At 42.7% G+C, this 22,700-nt stretch overlaps 1 protein-coding gene across 4 annotated transcripts in view; it reads right to left on the reverse strand.

The window, feature by feature from the left end:
- LOC117476686 (pleckstrin homology domain-containing family G member 3) overlaps positions 1 to 22,473 on the reverse strand; it is a 29,746-nt gene extending 7,273 nt beyond the window's left edge. For 3 of the 4 annotated variants that reach the window (XM_034123406.1, XM_034123398.1, XM_034123378.1), the window contains exons 1-10: positions 22,275 to 22,473; positions 16,546 to 16,613; positions 7,070 to 7,599; positions 4,309 to 4,409; positions 1,900 to 1,969; positions 1,756 to 1,802; positions 1,514 to 1,664; positions 1,101 to 1,232; positions 427 to 609; positions 194 to 286 (exon numbers count right to left, since the gene is read on the reverse strand). In XM_034123406.1, coding sequence (XP_033979297.1) covers positions 194 to 286; positions 427 to 609; positions 1,101 to 1,232; positions 1,514 to 1,664; positions 1,756 to 1,802; positions 1,900 to 1,969; positions 4,309 to 4,409; positions 7,070 to 7,599; positions 16,546 to 16,594 — 1,356 coding nt within the window. In that variant the 5' untranslated portion in view covers positions 16,595 to 16,613; positions 22,275 to 22,473. Of the gene's footprint in view, positions 1 to 193; positions 287 to 426; positions 610 to 1,100; positions 1,233 to 1,513; positions 1,665 to 1,755; positions 1,803 to 1,899; positions 1,970 to 4,308; positions 4,410 to 7,069; positions 7,600 to 16,545; positions 16,614 to 18,072; positions 18,104 to 22,274 lie in introns of those variants that run through there. The other variant, XM_034123388.1, reaches the window with a different exon arrangement.
- Positions 22,474 to 22,700: the final 227 nt, after the last annotated feature.

Genomic DNA, 22,700 nt, shown 5'->3' on the forward strand with positions numbered 1-22,700 from the left:
CAACGTCAACAACATGAATGAAGCTAAACCAGATACATGCATGCATACTGAACAGAGATATACAACAGTGTGAAATCACTGGCGCTCAGACAAAGCTTTGGTCAACACAGACGTTAATATTATATATGTTCAAGTATTTAAATTGTTATTTGAATAGTGCTGCAGAAGGAAAAAGGCTGGTGTTCACAGTTACCTGCACAGTATGGGGTTGCTTGGGATGCTTGAAATGGATGACACTGAAGAGCAGGGGATCCTTTGCACTGTCGAGTAGCATCAGGGTGGCGCACTGCAACCATAATGTAATGTAGTGATTTAGCTGAGGCTTGATCATGAGTTGGTCAGAATGTTCTACCCAACAGAAAATATGACCTTTCTCCTACATCTTTAGAACTGTTAAATCAATGAAAACAATGTCAAAAGGCCTACTGAGATGTGGATCTTGTAGACGTAGTGTTCCCCTCTTTTCTTGGTAATGAGGAGCATCCTTTCGAAGAGGAAAAGCGTACGGGTGTTCTTCGCCCGTAGGACATGAAAGGTTCCCTCCAGCACCAGCTCTCCGTAGGTGGTCAGGTCAGGACCCTTCCAGTTTATCAGAAGAGACTGTATCTCCTGCACATGAAAGCACACACCCCCACTGTCAGCACTGTTCCTCCAGCATGAAAGGAAACACATGCCAGCCTTAGAAAGCAAGGAAGGTGACGCAGTGGCACTCACTTTACCATGCTGCTAGACTTGAGAAATGTGTCTAGGTCAACAACAAACTGTGAAGGGTTATGGATTAGCTTTGGACAACATCTGTTAAGCAATACTTGATGATTTGGAGGTTAAAACCACACCTTAATGCAGGAGATGAAAGCTAAGAAGGTGAAATCAAAGTGACAGTAGTAGTGGATAACAGTGGAACAAGACAAAATCAGAAGGTCCAGAGTGAAAAAGAGTGAAAAAAGACAGCAGGGTGTGACAGAGCTGCCTGTAAATGCACCTTGACAGAGTACATCTTGTACTGTGTGAGAGTACTGCATGGCAGTGACATGAAAACACATTTTCCAGAGGATGTTGGCATGCATGCGTGGCGTGCATGCGTGGCGTTTTGGTCTGACCTGCACTCTGACAGCATGTTCGTGTTTCCTCTTCATGTCGTTGATGTACCAGGCCACTCCGGTCATGGTGTCTATGGCCTCCTGAATAACCTCATGGCCCTCCTCGTCCGGGTCAAAGTGCCTCGCTATTTCCTTTTAAAAGAGAGCAGGGACAGTTACCATCTCTCACAAGATCGTCCAACAGGGAACTAGGAAAATCTTTCCCTAAACAAAGAGAGATGTGTATCCAGATACATAATTGTGAAATTTGGCAGCTGTTGTTGTTTTTACCTTATATAATACTATCTAGGCAAATCAAAGAACCAGAATAGAAAAAATATCACTCTTTGAACTGGTAACCAGTCACAGGCTATTCGATGTAGCAAAGCTTGCAGTCTGCAGTCAGCATATGGACCACTGTGGACATTGTGTACCTGGAGCAGCAGGTGGTACTTCAGGATCCTCTGGACCGGCTTCAGCAGGTAGGAGCCCAGAGGGAGGGAGCGCCTCAGATCAGCCTGTCGCTCCCTGAAGAACTTGGCCAAAGTTTTACTCCCCATGCAGTCGGTCAGTGCTGCCACTGAGCTGAGGGACAGCAGAGAATTACATTACACTACAATCAAAGAAAATACTTCAGCAAAAGTTGAATTAAAAGAAATGTTCTCTAGCTACTTACTTGGGATAGTTGGTGCAATACTGAGTGTATATTTCAAAGTGTTCACTCTGAGGAAACATAAGTGCGACAATTAGACATCTAGAGTTTATTTCCTTATGATATGAATGTAAATCAGCATGAGCAAGACGTTTTAGTTCCTCTAACCTTATCTACAAAGCAGCGGGCGATAGCCACAGGGTCGTTCTCACACATGTCTAAGGACTGCAGCAGTTCACTGAAAACAGAAAGAAAGTCGAGTGTTAATGTTGCTAACCGAATTTATATTTCTAGAAGGGATAAAAAAAACAAGGGAAGGACATGAGTGTCAAAGTAAACGCATTCTAATTCTCAGAGATTTTACCTTTGTTGAAAATGTCCACTAGATGGCGACGTTCACTGTTAAACATTAACCTTGTTGCATGATCAGACTGATAAGATAAAGCATTTGACTTGGAATTCTCCATGCCTTCAGTCGCATGAAAAACAAGCTTTATCCAGAGCTTGGGAAAGCACAACATGAGAGTTGTACAGCATCTAAATGCTTGAGAGGGTGTGACATCACTTCAATAATAACATTTGCATGACTGAAGGAGGCTACATGAGGGGAGGGTCAGTGTGGAAAAAACCAGCCGCACAGAAAACCTGAACATGACCAATTATCATGAGTGCTCTGCACGAAACCTGCTCAGTAAACAAAACACATGAAAATATGTGAATCAAACACAATTCATCACACAGCGCTCTATAACTCAGATCAAAGACTGCGTGGCTCTACTGAAACTGAATAATGTCAACATGTTCACGGTACAATGAGGAAAATCTTGGTGCTGAGATGTGTCTCGGACACAATGTCAATATTTGTTCATACCGCATGATTACTTTGTCAATATTTGGAGGTGGGAAAAGGGTTTAATGTAGGAATGAAAGTTAAAGTGCACCTATCATGCTAATTTTAGGCAATAGCATAGATCTCAGATATATAAAAATATATAAAAAATATGTCTATGAAGTGTTTTGCTCAAAATACCAAACAGATCACCCATTCTAGCCATGCCTCATATTCCTCCATTTCACTTCCTGTTTCAAAAGTCCTGATTTGGGGTATAAAGCTTTAAAAATTGATACAAAAAAAAGGAGGGGGCTGAGCTCATGCGGGACCCGGCAGCTACTGTCTAAACTAAATACTGCCGTGATGAAACGCCATATCATGGATTATCATGGATTATTTCTGAAACAGTATGGAGCTCAAAGGCTTTCTCTCTTGCCGGTTATACCACAAGGTGAGTTCCTTTTGATTTCCAGCTTCTTCACACACATGCTCTCCAGTACAGGTTAGCTCTGAGTGTTAGCGATGCTAATGTGAACATGCACCGACCATATTACGTCCAAAGCAGTCGGCATTGTTTCTGATAGCAACTTTCTGATAGTGCTGTGGGTCCACATTTCGGATATTACGTCATATCGGACGCAAATCTGGATCAGCTCCGTATTACCCCCGTTTTTAGAGATTTGGGTACGGAGGAAAAGAGAGAGGGTTTTATTTTCTGACGCTGCGTGAGTTCCCCGACACACCGGGGACACATATTTATGTATAAAAGACATCAAAAAGTGCATTTTGCATGATAGGTCCCCTTTAAAAATTGGATTTTTTTTTTTTTTTTTTTTTTTTTTTATATAAATGGACTGGTGCAATATCCAAAATCGCAGGAAAAGACCCGGCATACAAATTATAATATTATAAATATATTTCAGAGTGAAAAAACCCTCTTTAATTAGTACAGATCTCTGCAAAAAAAAATGAATCACTTTTAACATAATCTTTCAATGAAAATGAAAAAAACGTTTGCCAAATGAATTCCCTCCTATCATATTATATGCCAAAAATAAATCGCAGTTAAATATTTTTTTCTCCAAATAGTTCGAATCTGCTGTTTCACTATCTTCAGTGCTAACTTTTGGAAAACACAGCTTCCTAGTGCAGTTTGACAAGAAAGATATGTCCCTTTAGATCCTAAATCTGTCAGAATCTGTCTTCTACAGCTGGTTAGAATTTCATTAAAAAGTAATAAGGAATCAAATCATCCCCGTTTGTGGTTCAGAGCTTTACGATAGCCTTGGCATTACCGGGGAGGCTCCTTGCTGTGAGAGGAGAGAGGAATGTTAATGTGTGTTTTGGCAAGCAGTGTGGTCAGCAATGAGTACTCGCTGACATAAATGTGAAGCAAGCATTTCCCCGGCTTTGTGATATCTATAGGAGTGTGTGTGTGTGTGTGTGTGTGTGTGTGTGTGTGTGTGTGTGTGTGGTGTAAAGTCTGTCGTTCCTTCCATCCGTTTCATGTCAGTGTAAGAAATAGCAGCGACAAGTGAAATAACAGCATGCATTCTTAACATTCTTTTATTATCTTACAATAGAACATTATATTACATACACACAGTATGTACGACTGAGCAGACTTTGTGAGCTTTGCCTGGCTACCATGAAAGTCTTAAGTCATACTCAATCATAACACAAATTAGATGGAGATGTAGTATGGTTAGAATGCTCTTTGTGTTAGTATTGTGTGTGTGACTCACCTGTTGAACTCATAGATGTCCTCTATGTTCCCAAACAGGCCACACACTTGCTCTGGCCGTATAGGAAGGTTACTCATATCGATAATGTAAGCCAAGTAGTCCTGGAAACACAGCAGAAATTAAGTTATATATGATCTGTTGACATATTGAGTCATGCAGGAATTCAGAATTCTTACCAGTAGAGGGAGCATGTATGTTGAACAACAGTACCCTCCTTGTGTTCCTGTTACATCCTCTATGATGTTTTCCTATGACATTTGGTCTGATCAAGTGATTCCTACAGTTGTGGGGCTGAATGACATGTGATCTAATGTAACCTATATAAAGAAGGATAACATCATGATTTCAAGGCTTAATTATTATTTCGGTTTAATAAAAAGACAGTTTTTCACATATAATGGATGTGATTTTTAAAAGCATCCTTTTAAGGATTTGTTCCGTTGACTTGAAGCCAGTGTTACTGTCTGGAAGAGGCTCTGTGGTACCCAGACCGTAAACATCAGAACAGCCTGTTCCCTTCCCCGTATCAGATCCCCCCCCCCCTCAGGATCCCAAGAGTATTCAGTAGTAGATAAAAAACATCAACAAAGAAAACACAGGAAATAAATTGGCCAGCATCTGGATGATTATCCTCCCTTGTGGGTCAATTACACGCTCATGTGGCAAACAAACATCTCCAAACAAGTGGAGGAGTAAGTTGACGAGAGACAAACGCACACACACGCAGCGACTATATAAAGAGCATACCAGTAAACAGCCTGTACACACAGCCAGCCTCCCAGACGATGTGGTGCAAATGCACACACATACACACACTGACACACACTTAAAAGGTATGCCGGTCAGCCCAGATTAGGGGTAGAGTCATCACTGAATGAACTGCTGTCAGTCATGGATGGAGAATTCCAGTGCAGTGAGAGCAATGCTGACTTGCAGTCAGCAGGGCGTCTCATAGTCTCCTATAGAAAACTCGCCGCCAGTGTTAATACCATAAACATGTGACCTTTAGCTTAGCGTCAGAGGTTTGATGCTATGTTTGTAGTCTAAACTATGTATGTAGCTTACAGTGCTGCATGCCGAGCTGTTTAAAGAATATGAAAGGCTATTTTCCTTTTTAATGCTGTTATAGGTCAAATTAAAAAAGCACTGACTACATTCTTGATCAACAATGCTGAGTATGATTTCTCTGGGTGTGTTTGGGCCAGGTGTTGGGATGTCTTTGGACATGCAAGACCAGCTGGGATAAACAGCTGTTCTTAAAACTTGATTTCATGGATAGACAGATGATTTGAGGATTAGGGACAATATCTAAAGGGAAAGAGGACAACAGCTGCCAGAGAGCTCAGTGTCAATATCAAGTGGAAGCTTTTGATTAGTTTGCTAAAGGGACAATGCCAAAATGAGGGAAGAGTTTCACACGTCTCCGTCAGATTCAAGGCTCGGTGTGAAATTAAATTGAGCTCCAGGGGATCATTTTGATTGAAGCCATACTGTAATCATAAAAGGATAAAGGATACAACTGTACTAGACTGTGTTCCCACACTGTAGCCTATAGCAAAAACTGTTTCTCTCCTTTCATCTGTGTTATTTCTCCAGTTGGCGTAAAGATGGAGGTGTTTGTGTTGGCTTGGAGGGTCGGGGAGCTCAGTCTGAAGCTCTGTGCAGGCCGGGGCCCGAGTGACCGGGGCCAGCGCCGGCTGCTTGATGGGCTGCTGCTCCTGTCAACTGAAATACTTAGAAGTCCTGGAAGTGTTTGTCAGGAGCAAGTCGTTACTCAAGCTGTTACGGAGGCAGCCATCCCTCCCACGGCAACTGCCAGACGCCAGCGCGGACAAAGTGAGGAGAGGTGCTTGTTGGCTTACTGCCAGTCAGTCTCAGAAATACCTCACATGTTAAAGACATTACCCATAGTGCAGAGGAGATCGTTTAACAGCAGGGCGCTCCTGTTTCTATGCAGGAAAGATTGAGAGCCTCTCGGTCTGGAAGTTGTTTCCAGATTACAACACGTTGAAGATGTGATAAGATGTAAGTGTTCTGTTGAGTGGGGGAATCATCCCTGGTACATTTTCATGCTTCACATTTCTGAGGTGAAGCTATCTTTGGCTAGGATCACAAAGCCCATGATTTCTGTCATGACAGACCTGCACTGTGTCCCAGTTTTGACTCTGTGATTGAACTCCAGATATGAGCACACTCCATAATCCCAGGCTACAGGCTGTAAACTTTCCCTGCACTGTAAATATACAGAACGGTTTATATACAACACTATGAACAGATCATAAAGTGCTCCAAAGCCTTCATCTACATGAAGTAGAAATATATAAACAAAGAACACAATTGCCAGATGTGTCAGGCATGCATTTTTCTCAACCGAGCAATTTGTTTAGAAAGCAGAGGAAATCAGAAGGGATAATGGTAATGAAAATAAAATATAAAAATCCACTGGGTGATTTTACTCATTTGTGGCCACAAACCGCTGCTTGGAACACAGCAGACATTATTGGTTCTCAACAGCCATTGAGCCCCTTTCCCCTATTTTAGCTCTTAGCTGGCAAAATGTAGTAAATCACCTCCAAAATGTGCTGCAGACATGAAGTCATAGCAGCACATTAATCCAAATTGTGCTTTAAATACACAGAACACTCGTGATTTACTCTCACTAATATCAGATGGTTGGCTCAGGCTGAATACTTGGCTGACAACACCAACTGAGACGGAAAATTAAAATACAGTAGTCAGCATAACCCTAACATCCACTCACCTCCACGATGCTGCGCAGGTCCTGGACGTACATGCGCTCTGTCTCAATTATCTCCATGACAACGCGGTCCACATAGGTCAGCTTTGGGTTGGGCGCCATGGCGTGCGTGACGACAGGCGAGTGGTGGATATGAGGTACTTTGCCGCTGGCCTTCCTGTTGGAGGTGGCGTTGTTGTTGTTCCACTGGTGGCTGATCACCCGGGGCTCCAGCCGCTCCTGCCAGCGGCCCCTAGAGCAGCTGAGGGTTGGACTCCGCTCTCCGGTGCTGTCCGCTGGGCTCAGCTCCAAGTCTATGTCCTCCTCGCTTTGTATAGGTGGGGTGGTGGACGAAGGAAGAGCTACGGTGCTCCCGAAAGTGCTGCGACTGTCTCGGGACGACCCAGAGGACAGGGTGGACACGAGGCTCACTGGACGGTCACCCTCTCCGTCCAGTGGCTCCACACATAGCCGGCTGTAGCAGTCTGGGCCCAAGTCAACGTTTGCCTGGACATGTTCACCGGTGGAGAGGGGCGATGACAACTGAGGAGATTCTGGGAGAGGTGAGAGGAACACAGACAGAAGGAAGGTGTCAGGGTTTGAGAGGCAGATCTTGGCGAGGCCACCTTAAAATGCTGAGGGTCTTAGTTATCGAAAAAACACATTTTGGTTTGAGTAGCACGTAAGAACACCTGCTGTTTTATTGGTTTATTTCAGTTGTAGTTTATGGTAGGATACTCACTTAATGTAATTAATCAAATCTCCACCTTTGCATACCAGGCAGCCGCCCTGTAACTAACCTTCTGTGCAGCTGCACTAAGGGTTTGACTTGACTTGAAGAACCAAGATGACGAGGCCAATAGTAAACCATGCAGATAGATATTTGTATTGCTCATTTAGTTCCTTATAAAAAACACAATGCATCCCATCTTTGGTAGTATAGTTCTATGGATAGAAAATATAATAATGGTCTTAAGTGATGAAGAATAACAGCAAGGCACTGTCTGGAAACAACTTTAGATAAATAGTATTCTAGTTACATTGAGCAGACTACTAACTACAAATCAATAAAAGACAGCTCAGAGTTCTCTGTGTTACACAGAGGACTGGTTTACAGTAAAAGGACTTGCTCAAATCATTACTGACATGTTCTAACTTAAACACTGCCTATTTGATGGAAAACCAAGCCATTTCCTCTTTTTCTCTCGACTGCTGAACCTTGGAAAAACAGAGAGAGGGAAAACTGACGGGAAGAAAAAAAAGGGGAAGGGTACCAGCAGCTTTGTTTATGTGTCCTTATTGCCCTACGTTTAAGAGAAATGGAATCCATATTGTATTTCACATCCTTCCTGGCTGAGTTGGGAATTTTCCTCACAGCGTTTCCTATATGTATGAAGTCATGGTGGTGTGAGAATGGAGCATTGAGTGGCCACTGTGGCAAAGAGCTCCATTTCCTGAAATATTTGCAGTGCAAAGGGGTCAGAACCGTTTGGCCAAGCTAAAGAAATAAAGCTTTGTCGCATAATTTGACTTCAGGCTAATAAATGGAAATCTATGAGGCACAAACATTAACATTAACAGGTAATGCCAAGTGGGGATGGAGAGCGTTTGTTTGGTTTTAATAGTCCACAGATGTCAAGAGCCTGAAAGACACTCTCAATCACCAATGTTGACAAGCTTGTAACATGAATATGTTCATCATTACATGTGCATCGTTGGACCTGGCCCACAGATGATAACACAAACCTGATGTGTCAGCAGAACTGTATTTCATCAATCTGTAAGAAGCTGCAAGCAAACTGATTCACGATTTACAAGCATGCTAACTTGAATGATCTCTTATGTGCAGTTTAAAGAGAGGAACTACAATGTTTTACAGCTCTCGATGGAATGGATTATTTTAAACAAGACAAATATTTAACATGAGAGCATGGGAACTGAAAGTGCTCAAAGTAAGTGATTTAGGAAGTCTTGAAAAAAATATCTGATATGCAGCTGGATGAAGGGCTCCGCATGAGGAATTAAACAGCATTTCAGTTCATTCACACACACACACAAACACACACACCTTCTGGCATCCTCAAACTTTCCATGAGTCAGTCCTGAGCTCATGAGAGTCTTGCTCACGCTGTACAACTTGCTCCCCACCAAGCCCTCTCGACAACACAGTTCCCATGCACAACCTCACTGGGAGAAAAGGATGAGCTGGCAAGCAGTAGCCGACCACTAGAGAAAATCTGTTTACGCTCCGTGACAAATCACAGGGTTGATGGTGCAAAGGGAGTGTAGAAGTGGTGAGCCATTACACTCACTAAGCCACTACGAATTAGAGTAAGGCATCTGCTTCCTATGCAGCCTCTGCCTTTTTACATTTTGTTTGAGCTTTGCAGTGTCTGGTGTGTGAAACTCACTTCGGCCTTATTTCTTTTCAACACACAAAATCACCTCCTCAAATAATGCCAGCAAAAAAAGGACTTGCAAAAATCAGCACGATGTTTACACGGTTTCAACACTCTTCTAGCTATTATATAATAAGTGCCAAAACAAGTCGTCTCACTGAACTGTAAAAGCTAGACAGTGGTATGTGCATATCCTAAGGCTTTAACACTTGACTCCAGCACCAGCTCAGCTTCAGATACTAAATCTACAGACAGGAATGATCTATTTGGCTGATACCACAAGCCACAGGTTTCTGGGGGAAACAGCAGCAGTGGACCACTGTCTGAATGTGTTGAAGCAGGCTGCGTGGAAGAATGCAAATGATCTGGACAACATACAGGTTTATGATAAGTGGAGCGCGAGTTCCCGTGCCAGTTCCCCCAGTTATGATACCGTTTCTACCCAAAAACGTAATAATAAGCAACTATTATTGTATAGAGTAGACAATGTAAAAGCGGAGTGTCTGATCATGCTTGTTGAGTCTCTTCAGCATCTGTAAACGTATATCACTTATTTCCACATTGTGCCACTCTGTTGTCAGACAGATGTGGAGGAATTGTAACTGTTTTGTATCACATTTAGCTTATAAAAACATGCATTCAAGTTTTTATCTAAAGAAAGCATGATCAGGCGGTTTTTCTAACATGTTACTTGTTACTTTTGTTAAATAGTTTGTATGTATTACTATAGTGTATGTTCTGTGTGCCAGTTTTGTCATTAAAAATGTCTTCGCATTTTTTTTGACTAAACAATTATGGATGCCTGAACATTGCCTTGATGTCATGTCACATTTAAGCTATTTTCCCATCAGCAACTGAGAGTGATTGAAGATAAGCACAGCTCTCTGACTGATTTAGGACCCCATTTGTTAACATTAACTTTAATGGTAGGAAAAATAGTTCCTGGAATGCCTCCTTAAAATCCCAAATGCCAATGATGTTTTGGCAATAACTGTGGGGAAAGGTCTATAAAAAGTAACCACCCTAACAATGCCAGCTATCAGCACAAATTGCTTCATCTGTTTTTACTACCAATTGGCTAGGACAGTAACATCTAACATCTGCACACAAACATACATATTTGAGCACATTCTTACTATTCACCGGTCAGTGTTTAATTATTTAGATCATAGCAACGACAGCAGCTAAAAATCATTACACAGGGAATTTGTATAGAGATGTAACAGCTCAGTGGACAGACCTGTTAAATTGTTACTTACACATAATGGTTGCATAGTTAAGTAAATGGCCCAGCACGACATTTCCATTTCAGTCCAGCCATATATTTCACATTCACACACACCACAATTTCACAAAGTAAACCACTTCAACGAAACACAACCCTCTCCTTTGTTTCAGTGCTGCATCAACACTCAGAGACATAACCATTAACCAAGTCAAGGCTAGAGAGATAGTGTAGTATTTGGGTTACATTTCAGGCAGACTCCCAGCACTTTTTGAACGTCCAGTTATTCTCAACAAAGTCCCAGCAAGACCGTTAACTAAGTGTTTTGAGAATTGTATCCTTAATGGGTTTAGTTACATCAGCTGCCCGTGTGTGAACATCGCTAAAAGGAAGAATGGTTGGAATTCCAGATAAAAAACCCTCCCAACCCCTCATTGTAATTCTTTGAATTCCAGTTTCCTGTCTGTTAAGCCGAGGTTAACATCTACAGACAAAGGTGTGTTGATGCTACAAGCATGACCTTGCCTTCTCTATTGTTGCTTCCCTCAATCCAAATCCCCTGGACAGTGGCTCGTTTTAATGCAGTGCTGGCGTACGCTAATACAACATGTAACCTTAAAGTAGTGGTGAATGTTAAAAAAAGGTGAAATAAAACAGCTTACCAGTTCAGGACCATTTGGTTGAGGATAAAATCATTGAGTGCGAGGGGTGTAAATGATAAAGAAATGGATGTAAGGGATGGGACAGGTGATTTAGGTGAAATGCTTCTGTTTCATTGCTAGAAGCAGACATTCACTCACCGAGGGGCTCGATGACTAAGCAGTCTAGAACTAATAATGCAAAGTCTACATTTCAGTCTGAGCTTATCATGCAGCTAACAAAGCAGACGGTTCATAAACGTGTCCGCCTCTGACATCACGGTTAAATGAATGACATGCAGAGCCTAATAAGGTGGTGAAGAAGGTGAATGGAAACAGTGAATTAAACCCCCCGCACCTGGTCGTTAACATTTCTGAAAGGCAACATGTACGACAGAGATGATCTGTATCCGTCTGAAAATGTTGGTGTATGGGACACAAAGCATTCCTTCATAGCAAAAGCTTTCTGGCTTCTGTAGAAACAATCTAAGCATGTTTGGATAATGGCAGAGATATCTAAGAAAAGGTCTCCTACGTAAACACATTTTCCAGATGAATGTTACCTCCTCTAGGAACTTGATAAGCCACGGCATTCAGCAATAACGTTAGTGTTTGTTTGCAAAATCATGTGATGATGTGACTCGCGTTTCAAAAGTCCATGCAAACCAGCCCAATGCAAATTCTAGCCCGGGAAAGTTTTCGTTTCCTCCAAAGTCTAAAACTGCCCTTTTAGTTTGGTTATTCACCTTCTCTTCTGCGCTCACAACAGGATGACAGTAAAGTAGGTTTGCGTACGTACAGTACCTTGGTTCAAGGTATTAGGAAACAAACTAGACACAAACAAGTTAATAACAAGTTCAGTGTAGACATAGTGCACAATGGGAAATGGAAGACTTCGACAACAGATAATAGCAATTCCTTTCAAGTTTAATTATTATGTGTCTAAGATATTTCTACATAACAAATCTATAAATAAAACATTATTCTTCCTTGAAGTTTATGATTGCTGATATTCACTCACCAAGGAGGGAAACCTGAAGGACCAAGGTGTCAAAGTCCTGGAAGATTTCTAAATCGCCTTCTTCAATCCCTCACACTCCTGTGACCAGACTCAAAATATGATGAACGATGAGTGTGCACTGCACAGTGAAAGAGGAGCTCATTGAAGACACACCTTTATGACTACTTCAGATGAACTTACTGGGAAGCAAAGTCAAAACTTTATTTGATTATTTCCCTATGAAACTAAAAAATAAAGCTATTCTGTCTGGCTTGTGACATTTTGTTTTTTAACCAAAGCAGAGGCAAAGAAACAGGAACTACAAAGACTCTATCTAATCAGCATGCAAATGCTTATCCTAAAGCTGCAGGAGCACTTTCAGGGAAGGACGTTCCCTCTCTCTCTCCACTGGAAAACTGTTGGCAGATAACACTAGCCATGCGTCGATTGCATCAGTGTTAAGCTGCGCTGTGTTTTCCTGAGCGTAGCAATAAGAGAGTGAGAGCACTGTGGACAGAACATCCCACTGACAGAAACAAGCCCCTGCCTGCTCTGTGAGTAATACCTCACACAGCCCCTCCTGCTTGATTCACATTGACTCATGTATCAATAGGTGATGAATTTAAACCCAGCGGACATTGATTCACTTCTTGCATAATTCCTCTAGACACTAGCCTGATCGTACCTGCATCTGCATGATCAATGCTGATACAACTGTGAAGTATTGGTTCAGTTTCATCACATGGAGTCATGCAGGAAGAGCATTCCTTGTTTCCTGGGTGCCTGGCACTGTCTTGACAGCTTCATACATTACTTCAATACCCGTAGGCAAAACTGTTTTTCTATGACTGCTGGTAATGTACCTCACTTACTTAACAACCTTTCTTGCAACATACCCTCACCTTCCTTGAAAAAACATGGTTTGAAGCTGCTGTCTTTTCACTTGCTTTATTTTGTATGTGCTAGCATAGAGTCACTTCTTTCTTAAGAGATATTTCACTTCCTCACATTAAAGCATGTAACAAGGTGGACAATCCTAGTTCCTAATTGGCTGATTAGTATGTTCACTAACAAGCAAAGAAAAAACCAAACCAACAACTTCAAAACGGCTCTTGCGGCGACCGCTAATCTGCAAACTCTTTCAGAGCCAAGTGCACAGTGTGTGATCCCGATTCTCCTCGGTGGGGGATAAAGGGGGCCGTGTGTTGCAATACATCTTAATACAAAATAAAATACTTCCGCCCCTCAAGATCCACTCTGAACTTCCTTCTTCAACACCCCCCCAAATCCTCCGGCACTCCCCCGGAGGCTGTAGGGAGACGGGGAGGTAGTCTTTACTGATCCCCTTGGGAAAAACTCCTCCCCACCTGGCAACGGTGAATGGCGGCCCCTCAGGAGGGCAGGAGGCACAAGCACGTGGGGTCCCTCTGAGGATTAGGCCCAGAGTCTTCACAGACAATTATCAAACAGCATGAGTCAGAACGCTTGTGATTACACATCAAGACTGAGGGTATGGACTGATTTCTTATCCCTTCATGAGTGGAAGAATTTGAGTCACTGTAGTGTTCATATATGTATAACATGGTTTGATTTACACCTGCCTTTGACCTCACAAGGAGCGTTTAATGCTCTGTTAATGATTAGCCTGAAGGTGGGTAAATAAACGGCAGTGGACAACAGAGGCTGAGTACACACATGCGAACTGAACCTGCATTCCACAAAGACAGTCAAGGTTGAAACCTTATGCTGGGAAGTTTGGGGGAATTCTGGGGTTTAAAAGTGAAACTAACTAGTGTTTTTGAAGCCTGCTAATTTCACTCATGTACCGAGCTCGATAGATTTTCTTAAATACCTGAAATGCTTGTGTTGTAAGAATGTCAGACAACCAAAAGTCAACTTTAGCATAATAATCAGAAAATATTATACTAAATGAAAGAACAATTATTTGTTTGTGGATTTAACCTTATAACATACAACAAACTAAACCAGGAATAGGAACATTTACTTCCTCAGCATTAGAGAGCAACATGTTTCAGAGAGGCAGGATTCTTAAAGAACCAAAAGGACAAAAGCTCAAATGTAATCCTATAAACCTCGCCTGCGCTGGACCCTGGCTCTTAAAGCATCCAGCTGTGCCAGCTAACCTCAGTGCATAGGCATGTGATCATCCACTTAGGAGACTCCTCCATCAACAAGCCCCCCCTTTAAGAGCCCTTCAGGCATTAGGACACAGCCAGCTTTGGATCCATTCAAAACTCGCATCTCATCTGGACGACACACACCATCTGGGCCCTGAGGTGTGAGTCCTTTGTAAACTTTACCACCAATTTGACAGTCTACAACCAACCTGCTGTCATGTCCGCGGCACTCTGCAGAGTCCACACGGGCTGTTGGCAGGACATCTGTGTGAAGTGTGCGTGTGGGGGGGGGGGGGTCACGGAGGTACACTTAATTGACTTCCCATCATCAAGCTGTTTTATCACCCACAGCGTAATAAAGAGTGTGATGCTGTTTCTACTGTAGTTTAGACCTTGACTGACGCAGCAGTTACTTCCTTGTCTGTCGTGTGCATTACCTAACAGGCAGCTATATGACATAATGATTAACTTAAGCAACACTAGCGAGTTTTTGTGGACGTGCAGGATAAGGGGGAGTTTGAGCGAGTTGCTTCTGGCTAACCTGAGCCCGCCTGTGATCGAAGCTACAGGCAGTTAAACAGAGCTTGAGTTCCAGTCCAGGAGCTCCATTGATAATCCCACTCAGATGCAGCCATCCCTGCCATCAAACATCTATATCCACCACCCTATGCCCATTGGTCTGGAAAAGCTGCGGTAAATGGAGATGATCCACCCGTCCCCCAGAATCCCTTTAAAGCAGTACATTCTGCACACACAGCTACATTCCTCCCAGAGGTTAAGTAGGTCAGAGGGAACCCTTATCTTTGAAAGGGATGCTTCTTGCTGCCTCAGGTCTCTTGATGCCTGGCTGAGCAACTTTCATTAGATTGACAGGGTGAGACTTTTAAACCTAAGATTTTTCTCATGAAGTAATACAAGTTTAGCCTTGGTGGAAAGTAAGAGTGGTAAAGTGGGTTCCTGTGGAGAAGTCGTTTTTCTTATTAAATTGCATAGCTCTATCCAAAGCCTGCTGCTAGTGGTGAAAACGATACAGTGCTTCTTTGATCATCAAAACTCTTTGACCAGTAGGAGGAATTGAAGATGGATAGGCACCACAACCTTTGTATTGTTTACCTTGACCAGACACGGGGGGGGTTCCTTTAACCTTGTGCATTCCTCCTGCCTGTTAACCACATCCACTCATCACCTCACACAGATTACCAGCAGCCTCACCCCTCAATTACCATCAATCCATCCACGGCAGGGGCGGGTAGGTCAGTCACACTTTAACTCGCACAAAATCTGAAAATGTATCGACTGCAAGTGGGTGTTCTCTGTAATGCCAAAGTGATTTCGCACAGGATATCTGAGCTGCAAAATGAGCTGTGAGAACGTGTAGTCGGTGTAGAGTGGCCTTTTGAAGGAAATACAGACACTAATTTTCATGAGGGCGGCACACGTCTCCAGCAGCCAAAAGCCTTCTCTGGCAAAAGCAGAACCAAAGGGACAAGCGCGGAGGAAAAAGGGAACCATTGACACAGTGCTATTATTCAGCCAAAGTAGAAGCCCAGCGCCAAATGTGTTCAGTAGAAAAGAGCGGAGGCGTGGGGGGGGTTGAGGGACAGAGCAGACAAACAGATACAAAGAGGCCCTGTGTCAATGCCGTAGTTCTCTGTGACTGCTGATAAAGAACGCTAAAATAATATGTAATTTGAGTTGTTCCCAGCATACAAGGTCAGCACCGCTGGCTAGACCAACCGTCTTGGCTGCCGGTGTTTCTGACACGTTCTGGTTTGATGTGCGAGTGTTCGGGGTTTCAGCTGTATGTAAGAGGTTGGCCGAGCTCCACAGGCCAACAAAGAGCCTCTCTGCCAGTCCCTACTGTAGGAGGGGATTCATTGCTCTCTCAGTTTATGCTTATACATTTCCTCTTTTCCAGTCCTTTTTTCCCCATTTACCTCTGCTGTATTTCTGTTATGTTAGTACACTGTCCTGGGGAACAAGATACACCATTAGAAATAACTCAACTTAGAAAAACTCCATGCTATAAGGCTGGTCGATTCATGGGCAGCAATTACCAGAGCATGGGTCTTACTCTTATTTCGTTTGCATTGATCTTACCTTCCCCCATTGGGCCCTGGTGGAGAACAGAATGGGACCCTTCTGGCATGGCACTCAGGCCTCTGGAGCTGACAAAACAAAACATGAAGGGTCAAACCAAACAGGCACTTCATGTAAGGGTTTACAGTACATCTTGCATGGAAATGTTTATCACCAAAAAAAGGCAATGTTTCTTTACTTTATGTTAAAGTTTCTTATTCTTTTGTCAAGTCAGTCATGCTTTGTCCCTGAATGCAAACTAGCTACAGTCAATTCAGGGGTTATATAAGAAGGACATTCTTCCCATTCCCCGGGTCACTGCTCTGCAGTGGCTCATGCCAGCCAATTGCTAATATATAGTGAAGCTGGGGCTGAGGTATGCACAGCGGAGGCAAGCAACTGTGATATGAGCTCATGCTAATCAGTCGAGAAGGGCCAGGAGGTTAGACAACAGTCTATGAACTCAAGAGACGTAGTAGCTACAAAGTCAATGTTTTACATTAAAGTACCTCTGTTACTGCTATTTGAGCATGATTAATATTACGTATGCATCTTTAATTGAGGTTTAACTCCGAAAAAGCATTTAAAAATAATTAACAACATGTTAATACTATATAAAATATTAATGTCTGCTGTATAAAATGACAGACAGAAACAGACAAGCCCAGCAAAAACAAGTTCATTCTATATTAACCTAAAGTATTTGTAAACAAGTGTTACAAATGAAGCTTTGTTACTTCAAAACAGATCTCTCATTATTCATGTAACTGTCCAGGGAGATTACAGGTTCACCCTGGTGGCGTGTACTTCTCTAATCCCTCATGCCATGCTGAGGCTGCGGTGCTGTTGATGAGGGGTTTCTCCTCAGAAACACTGCGCGGCCAGTTTCTCACATCACTGCCTCTATGGCTCCTTACAACAAATTAACATGGACGACTGTGCATGAGAACTCTTCTCCCTGTGATTCCTGGTGAGCCTCCGGCCTTTTAAACATCACATTCTTAGGCCAGCTAGATCAGAGGAGCAGGAATTCTTCGGGGATTAGGATGAGCATTGTTCATAGTGCGTTTGCTGGCCACTGTGCCGAGCTGACAGCCAGGCAGCCGAGGCCAAACTGAGACCACAGCCAGGAGCTGCGCCAATTAAGATGTGCAGGAATGCATGGAGGAAAGTCACAGAGCTGGATCCACACATTAAGATCACTGTAGGCTTCCTGCAGCTGTAGAGCTTGTTTACTGGACTAGAAAGTCAGCAACCTCTAAACTTGAATTATTTTTGGTTCATCATAAAGCAAAGCTAAAGTTAATATGAAAAAAAGCTCTTATCCACCCCATCTAAATTAAATGTGGTTTGTTTTTAATGTTTTTGTTTCCCATTAGTAGCACTATGAAGAATGTAACAATGGTTCCCCATTTGTTTGCATCTCACACGAGAACACAAATGCAAGCATGTGGGCACATACTAACAGGATGACCATCATTTTGATGCTTTCATAATAACCCACTCCCAGAGTTTTGAAAAAATATTGACAAATCCCACCTACATTACCATTTGTATATTGTGCCTTCAGCGTGGATCTGACTGAAGTCAATAATCTTATCTGGGGATGTGGAAAGATTGTAGAGAAGTTCAACTAAGTTGAAAAGAAAAGAAGAAAGAATTTGATTAAAACTCTATCCAAGATCCACGTTTTGGTACTTGACCATCATCAGTAACCATCTGGAATAGCTGGCTAAAATCACTGATTAAATAAGTAGCACAAAGTAATGAAGAAAATGTAATTGAATACTTGAATATAAGATTTCTTTTTTTTGTCATGTTTGGCCTTGGGGTCCCTCAAACCTAACATGTTGGGAAGTCTTGCTGTAAAACACGCACATTTACACTCATTCAAAGCAGGGCAGCTACAATCACGTGTCTTCAAGAATGAGGCCTCCTCAAACAGCCTTTGACCAATTGATTTTCAAGAGACGGGTTAGTTTGTGTAACCTGCAGGAGTAGTATTCATGTTGAGGGTCAGGCTTTTAACTTGTCTCAGTGAACAGTGAACTAATACAATCCTGTTAATCCCGTCTACTATGACCTCTGATCCAACCCGCTTGATGACCAGACCAAAACTATGCTAATCTGATTTTGGTCAATGGGAGGCTAGACTAGGGCTCAAAACGTAGGCTGTAGACGTCTGGGTCTTAAAAATATTTTTCTAACGTGTTACCAAAGACTGTTGGTAGATGTAGTAAAGGGTTTGGGTGGAGAAAGTAAAAATGTCTAACAGGAAATATTACCGCCAATCTGAACACATCTGGACAGAATTCAAAGATCGTAACTCATTAACTTTCATCTCCTGTTTGCTGACATATGGCAATTCCAAATCCTTGTTTTCCTAAGGAGGGGGCATGTCCAACTCAAATCCTAAAGAAAACACTACCTACAGGCTAACAGTCATGCCAAGCTGGCCACCTGTGCTTAAACTAGATGCCATTTCAACCAAAAGGAGAGCATTTGGTTCCCACAGCTGACGTCTGCATTACCCGCGGCATGAACCTCCTGCATAGGAATCTGCAAGTTGCCCCTTAATTGAAGACAGATGCTACAAGAGCCAATCTGATGGTTATTAAAAGAAGGACCTTCAATGGATCACTTCTTTAGATGTGCTTGTTCCTTTAATCGTCAGGCTTGACATTGATCCTTGAATTCAAAGCCTGAATTCCTTTCTTTAAAAACACAGCAAACCGATAATTGAGGGCGACAGATGCTGGCCAAGATTCAGCACCCATGTAAATAGAGAGAAATACATAGTCAAAAACATGCACCTTGAACCAAGACCTTAGTCCTGACACGTTAAAGTGAAAGGGTCCCCAGGGGGTGATGACTATCTGGAGCCTTTTTCACCATTGACAGCCTGTCAAGGTCATGAGAGAAGTGAAACCCCTGAATGTGTCTACAGAGGAAGCCAAAGGGAAACTAGACTTCTGCTCTTCTGCCACTTTCTCTGTCTCTACAGGAAGAAATATACGGGGCACAGACAAGTCAGTGAGGATGTGACATCTTATTTAACCAAAGAAAAGCTTTACTAGAAGATGCCAAGATTTCTGCCAATTATTGGTCTGTTTAAACCTCCAAAGAAAACTCCCATACACCAGCTGCTCTCTTTCCAACTAATGCTCGGAACTAATTAAAGTATCCAGCATCTGAATCCAAAAAGACAGCCTAATCATCCATTTGTGCAACAATTAACAGCCCAAATTGATTTCTCTTCATGCGGAGCAAATGGTTCGGAGGAAAAGCTAAAAATAGCACCAGAGAATTCCGGCTGCTCTTCTCGCTCCCAGTCGGAGACCTGCTGGATCATGTTACACCGTCTGCCTCAACTAGGCCCACGAGAATCTGGAAGTATGACATAAGCCCCCTGGGACGTGTCCAGTCAGACAGGGTGGTGCGGGTTTCATTAAGTCACCATCAGTCATGACGGATGTTTATGCTCAGAACAAATACAACTGGAACCTGGCATGGCAGGCAAGGTCCAGGGTCCTATACGGGCTCATTGAGACAGAGAGCCTTTATTATTTCAGCATTGGTGCCATGTTTATCTTGCAAGACCTTTCTCTCACCCTCTAACCCCGTCTACCCCGGCAGAAATATCCCCTGACAAACAGCCTTTCTGTTGGTGCCCTCTTTCCCACATTAGTCCTGCACTTTGTCACCCTGACACACAGGCCTTAAGAGACGAACAGCTTTTCATTCACAGGGGCAAACAATAAAACCCTCACGGTCTCTCTTCACCTCAATCAAATCCACAGCTTCCACAAAAGCGCTGCCCTAACGCGTGACTTCCCACAGACATACAACACATGAGACCTCCTATTTTAGAGCGCTGCATTTTTGAGCATGCTGCTAAGATGGGTCTCCAAGTGATCCATCCAAATGAACACCCACAAGGCACAAGTTGTGAGGAGATTTGCCCATATGGTGCACGTACAACCGGGCCAAAATAGCCTTTAATGGGAGAATAATTATTCCCTGCTGTGCTGAAAAACGAGTAAGAGCAATTTGCACCTCCCCATCAGTGACCTATTACCGCAGAATGCATACCTGGCAAGTGATGTTGGCAAGTGCCATCTTATTTGGCAAACGGCAAGTGAAGACTTCCAGTTCTTTAAAGTTAGAAATGGTGGACAACTAAAGGATAAGTAGTCCTCCATAACGTCCTGCAGTGTTAGGAGGGGAGACTCGGAGACTGCCGGGTAAAATGGGATGGCAAGTCTTCAAATAGAATTGGAGTGTATCCATTTAAAGATGCATTACACCATATGTGCAGGCAAACAGCTCCCTTGTGCCTTCGTGCAGACTTGTCCACACAGTAATAACAAAAGCAGTGTCCGGTCTCCCTGGGGTGTCTGGAATGCTAAATCACTTATGGCACACACTTTCAAACCAAAACAAAGTTGTCAAGTCTTGTTTAAAGTCGACCTTTAACGCATGCAATGTAATCCTAGCTTTAACTTGCAATAGCCGGAACTTTACGGTCTCCTAAGATCAAGGTTTTTGCTAAGCAGCATCAAATAAGTGCTCATCCACTAAAGCACAAAAGAAGGTAACGTATAAAAAGCTCCCAAGCAGGTTTTTTAAAGTTATAAGATATAGATGAAACCACCCCAACATTCTGCAGCTCTGGTAATTTGATCACAGCTGCATCATACCGAGGAAGAAGGAATAATGTGCCAACTCTGAGATCCAAGATACACTTGGGCCGTTTCCTGTTCGGACCACCTGGGAGAGAGCACTGTTCATCGCATAGAGGCAACATTAATCTGAAATAATGATAAGGCGTTATTGTCTGAAAGGTCAAGTGAGGTCAAAAAGAGGTGGAAGATGGAACTTTTCACTGGTAACTGATTGATTTTGTCCCATTCTTCTCTCACAGCTGGGGAGGAAAGTCATTGACCTATGGAGAGCCTGCATTTAAAACCTCACTGGGGTGCTCATTAGAAAAGACAATTAGGATTGCTGGGGCCAAGTATGGGCACCATAGGGGGGAATGGGATGCACGGAAAGAGGAAATGACAAATGATTCAACTGCAGTGTGGATGTTAGTTTGTCGCACAAGTTAAATATGACATCAATGCCTAAGTGGAAAAAATATCAACCTCTTTAAAAAGCACACACAAAAAAAAGAGAATAGTCTCCAGCAGCTGATCAAAGGTCACTCAATTGAGAGCATTTTTTTCCAAAGACAAACACAACTTATCTGACCGAAACTCATGGTCCCCTCCAGAGCTTACAGTATATTATGCACGTTTTGACATTTTCTGAAGCAAAAAAACCTCTAAATCTGTATGCAATATCTGCAAATAATGGACTACAAATGCGTAGGAGTTTATCAAAAGGAATTTGTTGAATGTTTTAGTTACATAACTCCAAAACGGTCTCTAGGCTGAATGCATAAGCACAACTCGTGCAGTTTGTTAGTAATTTCCACACCAACTTTGTTTAGCTTAAATTGATCAATGTTAAGCAGGTCAACTCAATTCCTTGGTCTTTATTTAAAACAAAAAGCTTAAAGACAAGCCAGAAAAGCTTCTAAAATGTCCTGTTTTTTTAAATCCCGCAAAAACACATTGTCAGTACCGACAGACAAACCACAGAAGAAGAATCCTCTTGACATGTGAACTAGCCTCACTGGCATCTTAGCTAACACTGAGTTAACGTCAGCTAAGATTTGGCAAAGTGGTCAAAAGCAGTTCACGTACCGAATTATCCAAGTTCTTTCCTCCCGACGACTTCTGTCCTCAGTAAAACTTTCCCCTGCGCTTTCTTGATAAAAACCTTAACGTTACTCCGGTGTTTTGTTTTTCTTCCACATGTTAAAAGCCCCTCAGACACGTCCCAGCAGCACGGGTCAGCCGCTCGCGCTGCATCAAACTAACTTAGCAAACACACACTGCTGCATCTCTGAAGAACAGCTAAGAACTGACGCTGCGTTCAGGAGCCCTGGGAAATATAGCCATCACGGATTGGGTTGTAAACGCAAATGAATACCACAACAACGATGTTAGTCTCATCTCTCTCGCTCTAGCTCATCCCAACGAGTGGATATGGTAAGATATGTATTAAACTGCCACATGTTACTGCTTCACCCTTTAAATGAATTAATACAATTAGTCACGGAATAACTG

Source organism: Trematomus bernacchii, unplaced genomic scaffold, assembly GCF_902827165.1.
Source record: "Trematomus bernacchii unplaced genomic scaffold, fTreBer1.1, whole genome shotgun sequence".
NCBI classification, from domain to species: domain Eukaryota; kingdom Metazoa; phylum Chordata; class Actinopteri; order Perciformes; family Nototheniidae; genus Trematomus; species Trematomus bernacchii.